The 18855-nt window shown below is 49.1% G+C and overlaps 2 protein-coding genes across 4 annotated transcripts in view; one reads left to right on the forward strand and one right to left on the reverse strand.

Moving 5' to 3' along the window:
* SNRNP35 (small nuclear ribonucleoprotein U11/U12 subunit 35) overlaps positions 1-513 on the reverse strand; it is a 7020-nt gene extending 6507 nt beyond the window's left edge. The window contains exon 1 of the mRNA XM_006149236.3: positions 489-513. The gene's annotated coding sequence lies outside the window, so the exon portion shown is untranslated. The remainder of the gene's footprint in view (positions 1-488) is intronic.
* The window catches only part of RILPL2 (Rab interacting lysosomal protein like 2), a 28093-nt gene continuing 9244 nt past the window's right edge, over positions 7-18855 (forward strand). The window contains exons 1-4 of one of the 3 annotated variants that reach the window (XM_027772171.1): positions 7-293; positions 2011-2171; positions 3610-3695; positions 7110-7543. In XM_027772171.1, the coding sequence (XP_027627972.1) occupies positions 3659-3695; positions 7110-7543 (471 nt within the window). In that variant the 5' untranslated portion in view covers positions 7-293; positions 2011-2171; positions 3610-3658. Of the gene's footprint in view, positions 294-2010; positions 2172-3609; positions 3696-5567; positions 5730-6601; positions 7544-17160; positions 17313-18855 lie in introns of those variants that run through there. The other 2 variants (XM_027772169.1, XM_027772170.1) reach the window with 2 other exon arrangements.

The following is an 18855-nucleotide window of genomic DNA, read 5'->3' on the forward strand; positions in this document are numbered from 1 at the left end:
CTGGAGGGCGCCGGATGGCCGCCACGTGCCGCCGGCCGAGAGCGCCGAGGCCGGAGGAGCTGGGCACGTCCCGCGGTCTTCCGCAGAAAGGGCGGGGCGGCTCGCCGCAGATTTTGCGCGCTTCCCTTAACCCAGACCTAATCCGTTTGCTTTCCAAAACCAGTATCAAAGCGGGCCGCGCGCCGTTGAGGTCGAATGCCCTGCGACCTGGTTGAATTCCCATTTCGTGCCTCCCTGCCCTCCAGCACTCGCTGAGCCCCAAATCCGAACTTTTCCCCACAACTTCTCTCAAGGTAATGAAAGATCCCTGCCATTACAGTCACGGCTAAGAATCCTAGATTGAAATCGGGGGATGAGAAGAGGGGACTGTGGTCTCTATATAGAATTCATAGGGTCGATAGATCTATGCATTGCCGTGGTTGTAGTTTGTTTTTGGTAACTGTTGTTTGGGTCAGATTAGGATTTGATTGCGTTACAATTCGACATACGTTGATAGGATCCAGTTTTCTTCAATTTGGTGATGTGTGTCTTACAGAACTCCCCGGGCATCTGTGTTCCAATGGCTCCCTTACCTGGGTGTGATTTCATCAGATGACGGAGCCCATTTAGGTTCTAATCTTATTAGTGAATCTTAGCTCTAATCACTAAGAGTGTGTTACTGTTTCCTCCTCTTTATTGAACGTTATGTAAAAGAAACATAGGTCCTAAACATCTATAGCTTTCTTTACATTTTCCTTTTTTTACAGAATTATTTAATTTTATTCATTTTCATTATTTTATTTATGTATTTTGGAGTTGACCAGAGAAGACAGAGAAGGAAAGTGACAAAACCAACTGCCAGGTCTGGGACTCAAACCACAGTCAGCCATGTGGGAGTCCAGCCACCTTAACCACCACACCTGACCTGCCAGCCCCACTTACAGTACATTTTCTTAACAAATATTGATAAAAATGGGACCAGCAGTTGGCATAATGGCTACGTTGCTGGACTCCCATGTAGTTGACCATGGTTCGATTTCTGGACCCGGTGGCTTAAACTCACGCCGGGCGGGCGCTTGTATGTGTGTGCCCAAGATCCCAAGAGGAGAATGGAGAAGGGATTGCAGTGTGGCCATCCCCCTGGGGGGTGATTTCTCGCTTTCTGTTTCTCTGTCTCTCTCTGTCTTTCTGGTGAGTGCACATGCCCTATAGCAAAAACCTCTCCAAAAAAAAAATAATATATATATATATAGATAGATAGATAGATAAAAATATATTATTGAGGGCCTAGTGGCCCCATGTGGTTGTATTGAGGGCCTGGTGTCCGGCCGCATGGAGCAGCATCCTAGATGCTTGGAAAACAGGCCAGGCACATATGCGACCATACTCAGAACCCTAGAAGGAAAGAGGGATGCAGAAGGGTCCGAACCTGTGACCATTCCACGTGGGAGGGACGTGCTTTCTCCCTCATCCTCTGTCCTCTCCCTGGTGAGCATATGTGTACTATAGCAAATTAAAAAATAATAATAATGGAGTTGGCAGGTGGTGAGGTGAAGACACTGGATTCCTACAGGACTGACTGCGGTTCGAGTCCCAGACCTGGCAGCTTACTTTATCATTTTCCCTCACTCTGGTCAGATTAAAAAATAATCATTCTTTTTAAAAATAATAAAAATAAGGGACCAGCAGGTGGCGTGGTGGTTAAGGCACTGGACACTCCCACATGGCTGACCATGGTTCAAGTCCTGGACCTGGTGGCTTGCTGTCTCACTTTCCTCTCTCTCTCTGTGTTTCTCTCTGGTCAAATTAAAATGAAGGAATGAGTGAATGAATAAATAAATCTTTTAAAAATAATAAAATTAATTCTTTTAAAAATCATAAGAAAATAAATAAAATAACTATTTTGTATAAACGCAGCAAGTTTAAAAAAAAAAGTTCTCTTCTGAAAACACAGACTCTAAACGAGTGGCCCAACACCACCCTTCTGCTATGAGGTTCTTTTCCTTTGACCTTTGAAATCCTGTCTTCCAGACGAACGCCTTGACCCAGGATTGTAGGCATCTCGCCAGGCTGGCCAGTCTCCCAGATCCCTGCCATTTCCATACATGACTGAGGGTTAGCAACACCTGAGAATAACGGGAACAGGAAGAAAGCCGTTCAGAGCACAGCACTCGGAAGTAATGGCCCCACAGGTAATTCCAAAGACCGACACTGACTGCACCAGGTACCATAGAGGGCCACCAGCTTTTTCTTTTTTAGAAGTTTTTGCTATAGGGCGTGTGCTCTTGCCAGAGAGACAGAGACAGAGAGACAGAAAGCGAGAAGTCACCCCCCGGGGGGATGGCCATGCCACAATCCCTTCTCCTCCATTCTCTCCGGATCTTGGGCAGGCACGCACACGTGCCCTGTGTGAATTTAAGCCACCGGGTCCAGGACCTGAACCACGGTCGACTACTTGGGAGTCCAGCGACATAGCCATTACGCCAACTGCTGCTCCCAAGGGCCGCCAGCTTTTTGCCAGCAGACCATGCCTGCTTGGGGACGTGACTGTGAACCCACCCACTCAACTTCTGTTTTCCATTTTACTTTTTCCTTTGCTGTAACTGAGATGTGGCCTTCCTTCATGCTGCCCTTTTCTGCTATTCTTTGGTTTCTACTCAAAAGCCAAGAAAAAACAAGTTTGAGTGCATATTCTAGGTGCCTGTCCTAAATCTCAGGGGACATGTGTTTTTGACATCGTTGGGGTTTTTTTGCTATAGGGCACATGTGTTTGCCATAGAGAGAGAGAGAGAGACAGTGAGAGGGAAGGTGAGAAGTCACCCGCTAGGGGGACGGCCAAGCCACAGTCCTTTCTTGGGGTTTTGGACACGTGCGTGCGCACCTGGAGTGATTTCCAAGCTGCCAGGTCTGGGACTTGGCCAGCCGTGTGGGAGTCTAGCACCTTCACTACCACACTGCATGGTGTCACCTTATTGAGACCATTTGTCTTAGATTTTTGCTATTGGACATGGACGCTGGTGGCCAGGCAAGAGAGAGACAGAAAGTAATAAATCACCCCCCAGGGGGATGGCCACACTGTCATCCCTTCTCCATTCTCCTCTCAGGATCTTGGGCACGCACGCACTCCTGGTGGGAATTTCAAGCTGGCAGGTCCGGGACTCACACTGTGGTCAGCCACGTGGGAGTCCAGTGACGTAACCTTTATGCTGTCTGCTGGTCCCGAACCTATCCTCTTGAATATTGTACTGTTGTGCCTGGTTTTCAAAGGCGAGCTGCATCAGTTATCTAGAAGGCTTGTAAGACATTGCCAGGGTCACCCCCAGAGTCTCTGATTCAGTAAGTGAAGAATGTGCATGTCACAGTTTCCCACTGCTGGACCCAGGACCACACTTGGTGGACCTTTACTATGGGCAGCAGGTGGCATGGTGGTTAAGGCGTTAGACTCCCATGTGTCCAACCACGTTCGAGTACTGAACCTGATGGCTTGCTTTCTCACTTTCCCTCTGTCTCTGTTCAAATTAAATAATAGTAATAATAAATAAAATTAAATAATTCTTTTTTTAAAAAAGTAATGAGCAATCTGCCTTCTGTTCCTTGTTTCCACTTTCTCCTGCCTGTTTTGGTCCACAGAATCAGCCTCCCTTGCTCAACTCTTGGAACACACTGTTTCTTGCGTGGAATGAAGTGTTGCCCAGTCCTAGAATCAAATAAGGCCGGTAATAATCTTTAAATTGTTGTAATCTCGTCTTTGGATACTATTGTCCGATCTTCACACCAGTCTTATTTTCCTCAGTTTACAGTGAGGCAACAGGGTTAGGAGAGATTAGAGCGTTTGATGAAGCCCGTGAACCAGCAAGAAGCATTTGTGAGGTCTAAGTCAAGGGCCGCTGGCCCAGCCTGGTGGCACAGACAGTAAGGTGCCCCTGGGCAAGGGCAGGACCACATGGTTCCAATCCTGGACTAACTTGAACCCACTGGCCTTGGGGGCATGTCCCTGTGATCCTGGGGACAGAGAATTGTGGTAGTGGGAGCCTGTCAAAAAAGCCTGTCTCTCTCTCCTCTAATTAAAAAAAGAAAGAAAGGAAAACAAAGACTCTAGTTAAAAACAGAAAGAAGAAACAAAGACCACCTAGCTCCACAACCCTGTGTGATGCTACAGCCTTTGAACATAGCAGATACTCAGTGAATTAATCATTCATGAGCAAAGAAAAAAAGAACTTTTGGTTTTTGTATCAAAAGCATCGCTTCTCAGTGGAAGACATTTTGACATTTAAAGACATGATTTGCTAGGCTTTTCAGCATAAGGAAGGGTTGGAAAAGCACAGAGGAAGGAACACATCAGCACCTTACAGGGGACTTTTCAGGGCACAGGGAACTTTTGACTAGGACAATGATGCTGAGGAGATTCTGCTGGATTTGGTGGGTGCAGGTCCTGAAGGTTAATAAAAGAAACTCATGAGGCCAGCAGGTGGCGTGGTAGTTAAGGCACTGGAATCTCACATGGCAGACTGGCTCAAGTCGTAGGCCTAGTTTGGAAAATCACACTGGGTGCATGTGCAGGTCCAGCCAAGAGGAGAATGGAGGAAAAGAAGAGATCGCCTTGACCATGCCCCCGGGGCTGATTGCTCACCTTCATTCTCACTCTCCGTGGCCAGCACGTGTGCCCTGTGGGAGGCCTACTTCCCTTTCCAGCACTGAGATCCTATTTACATATGAGATGAACCTGTTTCACATGTGCAGTCCCGTGGTTTTTAATATATTCACAGAGTTGTGCTACTGTCACCACTGCCTAATTTTAGGACATTTTCATCACCCTCAAAAGAAGCGCTGCCCCCACTGAGGGGGGGCTAGACTAGGGGTAATCTGCTTCCTGTCTCTTCTGTATTGGGTCTTCGAAAAAGTCATGATGTATTTTTCTGTTTTTCTAAAAATGATTCAGCTTTTCCAATGACCCACTATTTGCCTGTTCTGACATTAATGTAAATGGAATTATGGAGATGTGGTCTGTTGTGGCTGACTTCTTTTTTTTTTTTTTTAGGAGCTTTTTGCCTTAGACTATGCACTCACCAGAGTAAGACAGAGACAGTGAGAGGGAATGTGAGAAATCCTCCCCTAGGAGGGATAGCCTCACCACAATCCCTTCTTCATTCTCCTCCTGACCCCACCCCCCCCAACTAACGTGAGTTTTAAGCCACTGGGTCCAGGACTTGGACGGTGGTCAACCATGTGGGAGTCCAGCACTGTAACTGCTACCTCATCTGCTGACCTGGCTTCTTTTTAACCTGCCAGAGGGAATGTGCTCTTGCCAGAGGCAGAGAAAGAGGAGACAGAAAGTGAATGCACCCCTCAGAGAGGCCTGGTCACTCTGCGGTCCCTTCTCTATGTCCCCATTTGGGAGCACATGCACACATACTCAGCATGCTTTTCAAGCTGCTGGACCAGGATTTGAACTGCACTGTCCGCCCGTGTGGGATCCACTTTCCTTAACTGCTAGGCTGGAGAGCCAGCCCTGCTTCCTTTCTTTTGATGGCTGAATAATTGTTTCCTTTTGTTTGTTTGTTTGTTTGTTTGTTTTCTGTTTTCGTAAGCCTTGGACACACTCCATTGTGATTCTAGAACCTCGGTGTGGAAAAAAAACCAGGCAGATCTACCCCCAAGCGAGCGGCCAGTCTACTCCCGGGAGACAGTGCTTTCCCTGAGCTTTCTGCTGAGGCTGGTACAGGACTTCGATCCTGCCTAGAATTACTCAGGTCAGTTTGTGTTGAGGTAGTTTAGGTAGCCAGATCCCGTGGCTGACCGTGGTTCAAGTGCTGGACCTGGGGCGTGAGAAACAATCCAGGCGTGTGTGCAGGTGTCGCCAAATCCCCCAAACGGAGAAATGGAGGAAGAGGGAATGTAGAGTGGCCATGCCCTGGGGGGTGATTTCCCGCTTGCCCTCTCTCTCTCTGCAGCAATCCTACCTGCCCTCTAATAAATTTAAAAATCCAGAACACCCCCTTAAATAACTCAGGATGTGTCATTCACACTGCTAATATTCTCGATAATACAGATCTCTGTGTTGGAAGAATGCTTTCTGATTTTTTCTTTTCTTTTTTTTTTTTTTTGGGGGGGGGAGAGGTTTTTGCTATAGGCTGCATGCACTCGCCAGAAAGAGAGACAGAGAGACAGAAAGCGAGAAATCACCTCCTAGGAGGTGGGGGGGAGGCCACGCCACAATCCCTTCTCCTCCATTCTCCTCGGGATCTTGGCCACGCACACGCGCCGGGTGTGAGTTTAAGCCACCGGTCAGGGACGGTCGACTACATGGGAGTCCAGCGACGTAGCCATTATGCCAACTGCTGGTCCCTGCTTTCTGATTTTCAGAGTAGACCGTGCTTTTGTCTATCCTACCCAGGTGGTGGTGTCTGGCACTCAGGCAGCCCCTTGTCACGTCTGCGGGAGGAAGGTCACTTGCTGAAGGGCTTTCTGAGCGATTTGTCAGGAGCATGATCTCGTATCCCTCCGCGCAGTCCCACCGCTTAGTCCTCTGATTGGTCCCAGGTACAGAGGCGGAAACTGAGGCCCTGAGGAAGTCAGTGACTTGGCGAGGGCAGCTCTGAGTAGGGTCCCATTAAGGATCAGCGGAACTCAGAGGCCTTGGTCATGGGAGCTTTGGGGACTCCCCCACTGTCAGTTTTGCTGCAGGTTTCAGAAAACCCTCTAATAGCTGTGGGACCTTCCATCACGTAAGATGCAAATTCTACGGCTGGAACGCTTGAGCGTAGAGAGGAAAAAGTTTCCTTCTCACCCTCTCCCTGCTCACGCCATGGAAGCCCGGCCCCATCTCCATGGGAACAAGGCTTCTCTGGTGGCTGTCACCAAGGGCGGAGCTGGGACGGCTCCTCCCCGGTTTGTAACTGCCCGGGGAGGGAGCGCTCGCCTGGCCTCCTGAACTTCGCAGTTGTTCTTTTCGACTGCCCCCCCTTTCCGTCCTCTCTCCCTACCCCAAACCACATCCTGGAGCGGGTCGGCTGCACTATCGTCGCCACTGTCATCGCCGGGGATGGGGACGGTGCACCCAGAGTCCCCCTGAGAGTCACCCCGCGCGGCCCTTTTCTCCCCACCCCTCGGCTGCGCTGATTGGACCACAGTGTCTGCCTGGAGGAAAGTTTTTGGTGCCCGGAGGAAGTTCAGTCTTCGAAGACTCCGAAAGCGCAGCTCCGAAGCAGCAGGGGTCTGGGCGGCCATGGAGGAGCCCCCTTTGCGAGAAGAGCAAGAGGAGGAAGAGGAAGACGACGACGAGAGGGATGAGGCTGGGCCGGAGGGCGCTCTGGGCAAGAGCCCCTTCCAGCTGACCACCGAGGACGTGTACGACATCTCCTACGTGATGGGCCGTGAGCTGATGGCCCTGGGCAGCGACCCCCGGGTGACACAGCTGCAGTTCAAAATCGTCCGCGTGCTGGAGATGCTGGAGGCGCTGGTGAACGAGGGCAGCCTGACGGTGGAGGAGTTGAGAATGGAGAGGGACAACCTCAGGAAGGAGGTGGAGGGGCTGCGGAGAGAGGGCCCGCCTGCCAACGGGGAGGTGAGTGGGAGGGAGGGTACTTGGGAGGGCCCTCACTCACGGGAGGTCCCCTTTCCTTTCTTGGACACCAAGCCCTGCAAAACAATTCACTGCAGGAATCAGAAATATCTTATTGAGGCTTACTAGGTGCAGGGCTTGCGCTGTGTCCCTCAGACCTGCCCTCCTCTTTGACCCCCCCTGGGCAGGGCTTCCCCTGTGTGGGGTCATTAGGATCACGGGTCTGTTCCTACAGCACAGCTGGCCGGGCCCTGCTGCAGTTTCTGACTTAGAGATCTGGAGTGGGACCTGAGAATCTGCATTTCTAGGGAGTTACAGTTTATGCCAATGCTGTTAGTCCAGGCGCCACACTGTGAGAAACTGTCTTCTAAATTGCCTTTGGGTGGATGTACGCCGCAGAGGGAGAGAGAGAGCACAGCATGGCCATGCCAGTCCTTTCCTTTCTGCTTCTCACTCCTGTCAGGGTTTCAGGCACACAGACACGTGAGTCCGGTGTGTTTTCCAAACTGCCAGGACTGGGATTCAAACTGCTGTGGCATCTCACTTCCATGCACAGCCCTTAACCACTGTGCTCCCAGGCTGTCCTCTTTGAGAACCTTTTTTTTCTTTTTTTTTGAGAGGTTTTTGGTATAGTGTGCGTGGGCTCACCAGGCAGACAGACAGAGACAGAGAGACAGAAAGCGAGAAATCACCCCCCAGGGGGGGTGGCCACGCCGCAATCCCTTCTCCTCCACTATCCTCTTGGGATCTTGGGCACGCACGCACATGCGCCCGGCGTGAGTTTAAGCCACTGGGTCCAGGACTTGAACCGCAGTGGACTACATGGGATTCCAGTGACATAGCCATTACGCTAACTGCTGGTCCCCTCTTTGAGAACTTTTGACCTAGATGAAGAAGCACATTTTAACTAAAGAAAAGGTATTGCCTGTAACCAGGGAAAAAACAAACAAAAAAGGATGATTCAGAGCAGCTTTTGGCATAATCGTGCCAAACCAGAAACAATCAGAAGCAACAGAACAGATTTGTTGATGGCAGTGCACCCTTACATTGGCGGAACAGAGTTGTCGACGGTGGTGCACCCTTACAGTGAGAACACAGAGTTGTCGATGGCGGTGCACCCTTACGGTGGGAGCACAGAGTTGTTGATGGCAGTGCACCCTTACCGTGAGAACACAGAGTTGTCAATGGTGGTGCACCCTTACAGTGGGGGAACAGAGTTGTCGATGGCGGTGCACCCTTACGGTGGGAGCACAGAGTTGTTGATGGCAGTGCACCCTTACCGTGAGAACACAGAGTTGTCAATGGTGGTGCACCCTTACAGTGGGGGAACAGAGTTGTCGATGGCGGTGCACCCTTACGGTGGGAGCACAGAGTTGTTGATGGCAGTGCACCCTTACCGTGAGAACACAGAGTTGTCAATGGTGGTGCACCCTTACAGTGGGGGAACAGAATTGTCGATGGCGGTGCACCCTTACGGTGGGGGAACAGAGTTGTCGATGGCGGTGCACCCTTACAGTGAGAGAACAGAGTTGTTGATGGCAGTGCACCCTTACAGTGAGAACACAGAGTTGTCGATGGCGGTGCACCCTTACAGTGAGAGAACAGAGTTGTTGATGGCAGTGCACCCTTACAGTGAGAACACAGAGTTGTCGATGGCGGTGCACCCTTACAGTGAGAGAACAGAGTTGTTGATGGCAGTGCACCCTTACAGTGAGAACACAGAGTTGTCGATGGCGGTGCACCCTTACAGTGAGAGAACAGAGTTGTTGATGGCAGTGCACCCTTACAGTGAGAACACAGAGTTGTCGATGGCGGTGCACCCTTACAGTGAGAACACAGAGTTGTCGATGGCAGTGCACCCTTACAGTGGGGGAACAGAGTTGTCGATGGCGGTGCACCCTTACAGTGGGGGAACAGAGTTGTCGATGGCAGTGCACCCTTACAGTGGGGAAACAGAGATGTTGATGGTGGTGCACCCTTACGATGGGAGCACAGAGTTGTTGATGGCGGTGCACCCTTACGGTGGAATACCATGCAGCAGTGAAAAGAGCAGAGTGCCAAGACACACAAAGGTAGGAGTGAATGTCACAGATTCTACACCAAGAGAAGCCAGGCACGAGAGGGAGCCTACCATATACCGACAATTAAAGATCAGAAAAAACGATCTTCAGTTTACAGATGCCAGAATGGAGTTTGTGCTGGGGAGAGTACAGAAAGAAAATTGATAGAGGCCTACAGATGTTCCATGTCGCCATCAGGCTGTGGGTGAAGGAGCGTCCACGTCCACATGTATTGACAGTCGTCAAGCTATAAACTCAGGACTGTGCCCGTCACTGGATGTGTGCTATACCTCAGTTTTCCCAGATTACATTCATGTCCTTAACCAGTAGTGAGGAGACGGAAGCTTTCAAAAAGAAATTACTGGGGCTGGCAGGTAGCGTGCTAGTTAGGGGAACTGGACTCCCACATGGCTGATGGCAGTTCAAGTCCTGGAACTGGCAGTTTGCTTTCTCCCTCTCCTTCCCCCCTCTCAGTCTGTCCCTTTGTGATCAAATTAAAATAAATAAATAAAGTTAAATATTTTTTTTGAGAGGTTTTTGCTATAGGGCGCGTGCACTCACCAGACAGACAGAGAGAGACTGAGAGATAGAAAGTGAGAAATCACCCCCCCAGGGGGGATGGTCACGCCGCAATCCCTTCTCCTCCATTCTCCTCTCCATGCGCCCGGCGTGAGTTTTAAGCCACCGGGTCCGGGACGTGAACCACGGTCGACTACATGGGAGTCCAGCAACATAGCCATTTTGCTAACTGCTGGTTCCCAAGTTAAATAATTCTTTTAAAAAATTATGTTAACTTACCTGTACCAAACATGATGTGCATAGGTTTTATTTTTAATTTTATTTATTATCTTTTTTTTTTTTTTTTTTTAATTTTACCAGAGAGAGAGAAGGAAAGTGAATGTAAAAACCCCCCCCGCCATGTCTGGAACTCGAACTGCAGTTGGCCATGTGAGAGTCCAGTGCCCTTAACCTCTCTGCTACCGGCCTGCCCCCACACATAATTTTTTTGTTTTCCCTTTGCTGGGGGGGGGCAAGCTATCTCACTAGAGAGAGAAAGAGGGACAGTGAGAAAGCAACCCCCATGGGGAATGGCCACACTACAGTCGCTTCTCTTCCATTTGTCCCTCGTTTTGGAATTTGGGGCACACACATACATACACACTCGGCGTATTATTTATTTGTTTATTTATGTTTAGGGAGATTTTTGCTATAGAATATGTGCACTCACCAGAGAGACACAGAGAGACAAAAAGGAGAAATCACCCCAGGGGTGGGGCAGTGATGGTCATGCTGCAGTCCTTTTTGCTACATTCTCCTCTTGGGATCTTGGGCACACATGCACTCTCGCCCGGTGTGTTTTAAGACACCAGGTCCAGGACTTGGACCACAGTTGCCTATGGGAGCCCAGCTAGAACCAGTACACCATTCGCTGGTTCCCACGCCCCTGGCATATTTCCTAGCCACTGGGTACAGAGCTGAGAACTCCCAGCTGGCTGTGTGGGTCTCGCCACCTCTGCGCCATGTCGCCAGCTGGCCCTTTCCTGTCCTGTTTTTATCAACTTTACAAGCTTGATACAACTTGGGCTGGTAGGTGGCATGGTGGCTGAGGCATTGGACTCCCACGTGGCCAACTGTGGTTCTAGTTCCAGACCTGGTGACTCGCTTTCTCATTTTCCTTCTTTCTCTGTCTCTCTCTGGTCTAATAGAGATAATAATAATTTAAAATTCTTTTTTAAAAAACTTGATGCAGCTCATTAAATTAATTTCATGACACACTAGAGTAGGTCTACAGCCACAATTTTGAAAAAAAATGTTGCTTTAAGTGGCCTACCTCATTTAAACTCCACGTTACACCCACTTTACAAAATGTGAGGTGCAGAACAGGTAAGTAATTTGCCTGGGATTTAACAGCAAGCTGGAGCCAGGATCTGAACTTCCAGATGCTAGTCTTGCTCCACACTAAAATACAGATGTGTGACCTTTCTTGATGAGCGACCGCTGTACAGCAGGCTCTGGGGCTGCAGAGGTAGTTAGACAGGGCCCCTGCCCTCAGAGAGCTCACACTGAGTGGCAGAGACAAAACGCAGTCGCCCCCACAACCAGACACCAGCTTGCACACTGAGCAGTATGCACACTGAGCAGTATGCACGCCAAGGATGAGCAACAGGAACGGCATCGCTGAAGTTCGCGGGGAAGCGCCAAGGTTTCTGGCAATGCCCCTGGTCACTTTTAAAAAAAAAAGACTTATTTATTATTTAATGTTGTTTATTTATACATTTATTTTTATTTGACAAGAGAGAGAAAGTGAGAAAGCAAGGCCATCAGGTCTGGGATGGGATGCAAACCATGGGCGCCCATGCAGGAGTGTCCAGCGCCTTAACTACCAAGCCACGTGCTGGCCCATCCCTGGTCACTTTATTTCTCCTACTGGGAGGAGGCAGTTCTACTTGTACACAGTCTGCCTGTCTATCCATTGCGGCCAGCTGGTTCGGTATCCGGATGAGGAGCCTGGTTTTTGAGATACAGGAGAAGTGACTTACCCAGGATTGCTCAGCCAGTTCCGTGCTGTTTTCAGCCCCATCTCCAGACACAGGACATGGAGGAAGCCCAGTTACAGACTGGGAACGGTGTGGTCTGCGCAGGGCCTGGGTGGTTTCTCGGATGGGGCAAGGCAGACGAGTTTCATCAGCCCACAGATGAGATGGCACATTTCCCCGAAATAGCAGTCTTGAGAACTGGGTTGGGGAAAGGGCATGAATTAAGAGAATGAATGTTTACTTTTGTTACATAGTTCATGAAAACATTCCTTGTTCTTTTTCAAGTTTATTTACTTCTTTCATGAGAGAGAAAGGGAGACACAGAAAGAAGGGTCCACTTCCCACTCCTCACGGGGTCTGCACACAGGGCCCACACCTCACCCGGTCAGAGCTGGCCCAGCTCTTGGGCAGGTACATTCTCAGAGAAGTCCCGGGATTTGAATCCAGGACCTTTCCCATGTGGGTCCGGTCGTGTTGACACCCCACTACCGTCTGCCCTTCTTTCTTTCTGATTTTTTTTTAATTGCCAAAGAGCGCATGCACTTGCCAGAAAGGGAAGTAGAAGAGAGAAAACCCCCTAAATGGGACATGGTCACGTCAAAATCCATTCCTCCATCCTGCTGGGATTTTGGCTAAACACACACACGTGCCAAGTGTGGTTTTCAAGCCACTGAGGCTGGGTTTCAGACTGGAGTTGGCCATGTGGGATCGGACTCCCTTAACCACTAGGCTACAGGCCTGGCCCTCTTTCATTATGATTATTTTAAAGTATTTTTAATTGTAGTGAAATCCACGTAACATAAAGTGTCCCATCTTAATTGTTTTTAAGTGTACAGTCCAGCTGCATTTGGTGCATTCACATTTATTCCCGTCACCACTGTCCAGCTCCAGGACTTTTCTCATCTTTCAGAACAGGAACTCAGGTCAGCTGATGGCATGGTGGTTAGAGTGGCTGGATCCCACGTGGTCAGCTGTGTGGTTCAAATCCTGGATGCTGCAGCTCGATAAACATGATGGGTGCATGTGTGCGCATACCCATAATCCTGAGAGGAGAATGGAGTAGATGGGATTGTGGAGTGGCCATCCCCCTCGGGATGTGATTTGTCTCTTTTTATCTTTCTCTTTCTGCACATGCCATAAAGCAAATTTTTAAAAAAGAAAAAACTCGGGACCAGCAGTTAGCGTAATGGCTATGTCGCTGGACTCCCATGTAGTACACTGCGGTTCAAGTCCTGGACCCAGTGGCTTAAACTCACGCCAGGCGCATGTGTGTGTGTGCCCAAGATTCCAAGAAGAGAATGGAGGTGAAGGGATTGCGGCATGGCCATCCCCCCTGGGGGGTGATTTCTTGCTTTCTGTCTCTCTGTCTCTGTCTGGCGAGCGCACGCTCCCTATAGCAAAAAAAAAAAAAAAATCCTCTCAAAAAACTTTAAAAATAAAAACAAAAAACTGATGGGTACTAAAACTCTATACCCATCAAAAAACCTTCCCAGTTCCCCTCCCCCAGCCTCTGGTAGCGCATTTCTCCTTTCTGTGTTTGTGAATTGACCTTTTCTAGGACTTCATGGATGTGGACTTGCAACATCTGTCCTTTGTGACCGGCTTATTTCCCCTAGCGTAAGGTCCTCGAGGTCGCCCATGTCGTAGAATGTGCCCGAACTTCCTTTTCGAGGCTCCTACCTCTGGCCGCGTGCACCGCCTCCCGTGCACCCATTCACCTGGCAGGACACATGGGCTGCGCCTGCCCCTGGGCTGTTGTGCTACCGCTGCCAGGAGCGTGGCTGTGCAAGTCTGTCTTCGAGGCCTGCTTCAGTGCTTCTGGGTGGATCTCCAGGAGTAGTGGTCCTGCTTGGACTTCCATATGGAACTGCACAATTTCCACAGGGACTGCCCCATACACCCCCAGAACAGCACAAAGGTTCCAACCTCTCCACATCCTCACCAGCACTGGTTACTCTGTTCTTTTGACAGTAGTTGTCCTAGTGGGTTTTTTCTTTCTCTTTGGAAAATCTAAGTTCAAAATTCACAAGGTACAAAAGTGTTTGCCTTGACAAATCCCCTTCCTGGTGGTCAGATAGTGGCATGGGGTGGAACCCCACACTGCCAGGCTGACCCTGGGTGGGTTCCAGGTTTTCCCCTTAGGGCCTCCCTGAGTACTCTGGGCATGCATGCGCCCATGATTCTAGGCAGAATAGGGGGTGGATCGTGACTTCCAGACTGTGCTGGGGTACTGTGTCTCTCTTTCTGTCTCTAACTAGTTTAAAAAAAGAAACTTGATATAGGTATTCTTGGTGGGAGGAGGTTGGAAGCGGGAAGGTGAGAAATCATCCCTCAGGGGCCATGGCCATGCCTCAATTTCTTCTCTTCCATTCTCCTCTCCGAATTTTGGCACGCACACACCCCAGCATGATTTTCAAGCCACTGGGACTTGAATTGCATAGGTGGCCATGTGGGATCCTGCCACATTAACCACCACACCACTAGCTGGGCTCAGAAAAAATAAACATGTAAAGAAGTCTTCCTTCCCATCTTTTTCTACCCCAATTTGCCTCTCTTGGAAAAATTTAAATGATCAATTTCTTGTGTATCCTTTCAGAGATACTATGCAAACACAGGCAAATATAACTATTTTCCCATTGTTTTTACACAAACGATATCTTAATATATGCACTCTTCTGCCTTATCTTATTTTCATTTTACATAACTTGACTGTTGACCTAAATCAGAATATAAAAAGCTTCCTTGTTTTCTACTAGCTTTTGAGAAATTCCATTGTATGCCCTACCAGTTGTTCTGTCCGAGAGTTAACTCGGTGTTCCTGGATTCACAGAGGGGACCCTGATTCTACTTCCAAAGGCCTGTGAGCGCCTGTGGGGGAGTTACATTTTTATTTTCACCCACCTCCTAGTGAAATGTATCATTTTCTTCATTTGTGAGTACAGATGGAAAACCCACTAATATAAATAATACCTATGAGTATCACCAATAGAAATCACAGTTTTGTTTTTGTTTTTTGTTTTTTGTTTTTTTGAGGGGAAGAGGTTTTTGCTATAGGGCACATGCAGTTGCCAGAAAGATAGAGACAGAGAGACAGAAATCAAGAAATCACCCCCTGAGGGGATGGCCACAATGCAATCCTTTCTCCTTCATTCTCTTCTCAGGATACTGGGCACACATGCACATGCGTACAGCATGAGTTTAAGACACCGGGTCTGGGACTTGAACTGCGGTAGACTACATGGGAGTTCAGCAACATAGCCATTACGCCATCTGCTGGTCCCAATCACAGATTTTTTTTTTTTTAATTTTGCAAGATGGAACCAGCAGGTGGCATACTGGTTAAGGCGCTGGACTCCCACATGACCAATCGTGTTTCAAGTGTGAACCTGGCGACTTGTTTTCTCACTTTGTCTCTCTGGTGAGCACACTTGCCTTATTGGAAAATTTTTTTTAGATAATTATTTTACTTAACTTTATTTATTTATCCATTTATTTATTTTTAGCTTCACCAGAGAAGGACAGAGAGAGAGAGAGAAAGAGAGAGAGTGTGAGAAAGCAAGCTGCCAGGTTCAGGACTCACTACGGTCAGCCACGTGGGAGCCCAGCGCCCTGAACCACCACCAGACCACCTGCTGGCCCAGAAATCTTTTCAAAAATAATAATAAAATAAAATTAAAAAAAAAATTTGCCAGAGGGCGCATGTACTCACCAGAGAGAGACAAAGAAAGGGAAAGTGAGAAAGCACCTCCCATAGGAGACGGGTGGTTATACTGCAGTGCTTTTCCCGCCATGTTCCTTCCTTCAGGATTTTGGGCACGCATGCACACGCTTGGTGTGTCGCTCAAGCCACCAGATCTGGGACTCAATCCACATAGCCAGCCAGCCATGTGGGATCCAGCCACCCTGACCACTATGCCACAGGCTGGCTCAGAAGCATATACATTGATCATAAAACTGCTTTACGAACATATTGATGGCCATATGTAAAGATGACCTAGCCGATGTCTTGTGATCATATGTATCTTTTTTTAATTTGTCAGAGGGTGCGTGTGCTCATAGGAAGAGACAGAGGCACACAGAGAGAGAAGGCACCCCCCATGGGGTATGGTCAGACCGTAATCCTGTCTCCCTTTTTCTCTCCTTTCAGGATTTGGGGCATGCATGCACACACACCTGGCATGTTTTTCAAGCCATCAGGGCTGGGATTTGAACTGCAAGGTTTCCATGTGGGATCTAGTTCCCTTAACCACCAAGCCACAGCCAGTCCTATTTAACTAAACTTCTATTAGTGGATATTTAGGTGTTTTCAAACCTAAGGGACAGTTGCAAGATAAGCACAAGGAATATCTGCATATCTCAGTTCAAATGTTCTCAGGTATGTGTGTGCAGACGTGTATATGCACATGTATGTATGTATACATACAAAAATCTATGTCTAAATTTTTATCAATTTTATTTATTTGTATGTGGATATTTTTAATTTCCCAGAGAATGTGTGTGCTCTCCAGAAAGAGACAGAGACAGAGGGAGAGAGAGAAAGTGCCTCCCAATGGGGTGTGGTCATGCCAAAACCCCTTCTTCGTCTCTCTGTCCTGTGGCAGTTTGGGGCACACATGTACATTCCCGGCATGTTTTCAGGCTGCTGGTCCTGGGGCCTGAACTGCTTGGGCGGCCACATGGAATCTGGCTCTCCTAACCACTGGGCCACAAGGCTGGTCCTATTTTATTTCAAGTCATGTCTGCTTGATAAACAGACACACACATATACACACACACAGGAAGAGAGAGAGGTCCTCCAAATTGTCGTTTTGATCCGTCTTCCACCCCTTCCACAATACGGCGTTCCCAGCTCTGCTCATTCTTTCCAGCTGTCCCCAGGGAGTGCAGGGTCTTTTCTCTGAGAGTGTTACTTAGAACCTGGCATCTTCATCATCAGCCAGCACTCCCGACAGGCAACACCTCAGCTCCCTGGATCTCTGGGAGCCACAGAGGGACGCCATGTAAGTGGCACCTTTTCTTACAGGTGAATCTGGGACCTGACAAAATGGTGATTGACCTGGCGGATCCCAACCGACCCCGCTTCACTCTGCAGGAGCTCAGGGACGTGCTGCAGGAACGCAACTCCCTCAAGTCGCAGCTGCTTCTGGTGCAGGAGGAGCTGCAGTGCTACAAGAGGTGGGTGCTGCCTGCACCGGAGCCAGGCCCTGTCTGGGGCTCCTCGCTGTGCTCTGTTTGTTCTTGTTCTGTTTGGACGTTTGCTTTTAAACGTGTTACGCTGCGCATGTGCTTGCTGGGGAGAGACAGGAGAGGGAAAGTGAGAAATCACCCTGGGGGCGGGGGTGGTGGCACCAATCCTGTCTCCTCCATTCTCAGGATTTGGGGCATGCACACTTATGCACCTGGTGATTTTTTTTTTTTTTTTTAGAGAGAAAGCGAGAAATCTCCCCCCAGGGGACATAGCCACATCACAATCCCTTCTCCTCCATTCTCCTCGTGGGATTTTGGGCACACACAAATAAACGCCTGGTGTATTTCATGCTGCCAGGTCTGGTACTCGAACCGCAGTCAGCCATGTGGGAGTCCAGTGCCTTAACCACTACACCACCTGGTGCCCCCCCTTGCACTCATCAGATAGAGACACAAAAAGAGAAATCACACCATCCCCTAGGGGCTTCAAACTCATGCCAGGAAAGTGTGCATGCATGCCCAAAATCCCAAGAAGAGAATGGAGGAGAGGGATTGAGACATGACCATTCCCCTGGGAGGTGATTTTTCATGTTCCCTCTCACTGTCACTGTCTCTCTCTCTCTCTCTGGCAAGCACATGCACCCTAAGGCAAAAACATCTGAAAAAAAAGATTGAGTAGAACAAAAATGGAAACAGAAGTGCAAAGACCCTGAGGGAGGAATGAGTCTGGCCAATTTAAAGAGACCCGAGGTGGCGAACTTGGAATGTGAGGTGGTGGGGGGGACCGGGAGTACAGCAGGAAAGTGAGCTGCGCCTTCCCCTCTGGCACAGGGCGGTGAGCACGACTGCGGTGGCCTCTAGGTTCCGAGAGTCGGGAGAAACCAGCATGGGCTTTTAGCTACTGCATCCATTTGGAGGCCAGACTCATACCGATAATCTGCTGATAATTTGTGACTACAGGGAAGTATGTAGGCTGTCTCCAAAGGTGTCACCATTTTTCCCATTCTGCACGTCTTTTGCAATGAGACTTTGCAACTCATCAAGAGCTGGGGTCTGTTTTTCCTTTTCTTGAGTATAGGCTGGGCCTATGACTTGCTGCTGCTGCTGCTGCTGCTTTTTAATTGCTGCTGAATGTGTGTGCTTGCCAAAGAGAGCGGGCGAGAGAGAGCACCCGTGGCAGGGCTGTGACGATGCCGTAACCCTCCTTCCCGTACCCCTCCGTCCTGTTCGAATCCTAACACTCTTGCACACACACACACACCTGGTGTGTTTTTCAAGCTGCCAGGGCCAAGATTTGAACCATAGTTGGCCATGTAGGATCTGGCCTTCTTTTTTAAGAGAGGTTTTTGCTATAGGGCGCATGTGCTCACTGGAGAGAGAAAGTGAGAAATCACCTCCCGAGGGAACCAGCAGTTACCGTAATGGCTATGTTGCTGGACTCCCACATAGTTGACCGCAGTTCGCGTCCCGGACCCAGTGGCTTAAAACTCACACTGGGTGCGTGTGTGTGCATGCCCACGATCCCCGGAGG

The sequence above is a fragment of the Tupaia chinensis genome, unplaced genomic scaffold (assembly GCF_000334495.1).
Source record: "Tupaia chinensis unplaced genomic scaffold, TupChi_1.0 Scaffold000258_1, whole genome shotgun sequence".
Taxonomy (NCBI): Eukaryota; Metazoa; Chordata; class Mammalia; order Scandentia; family Tupaiidae; genus Tupaia; species Tupaia belangeri.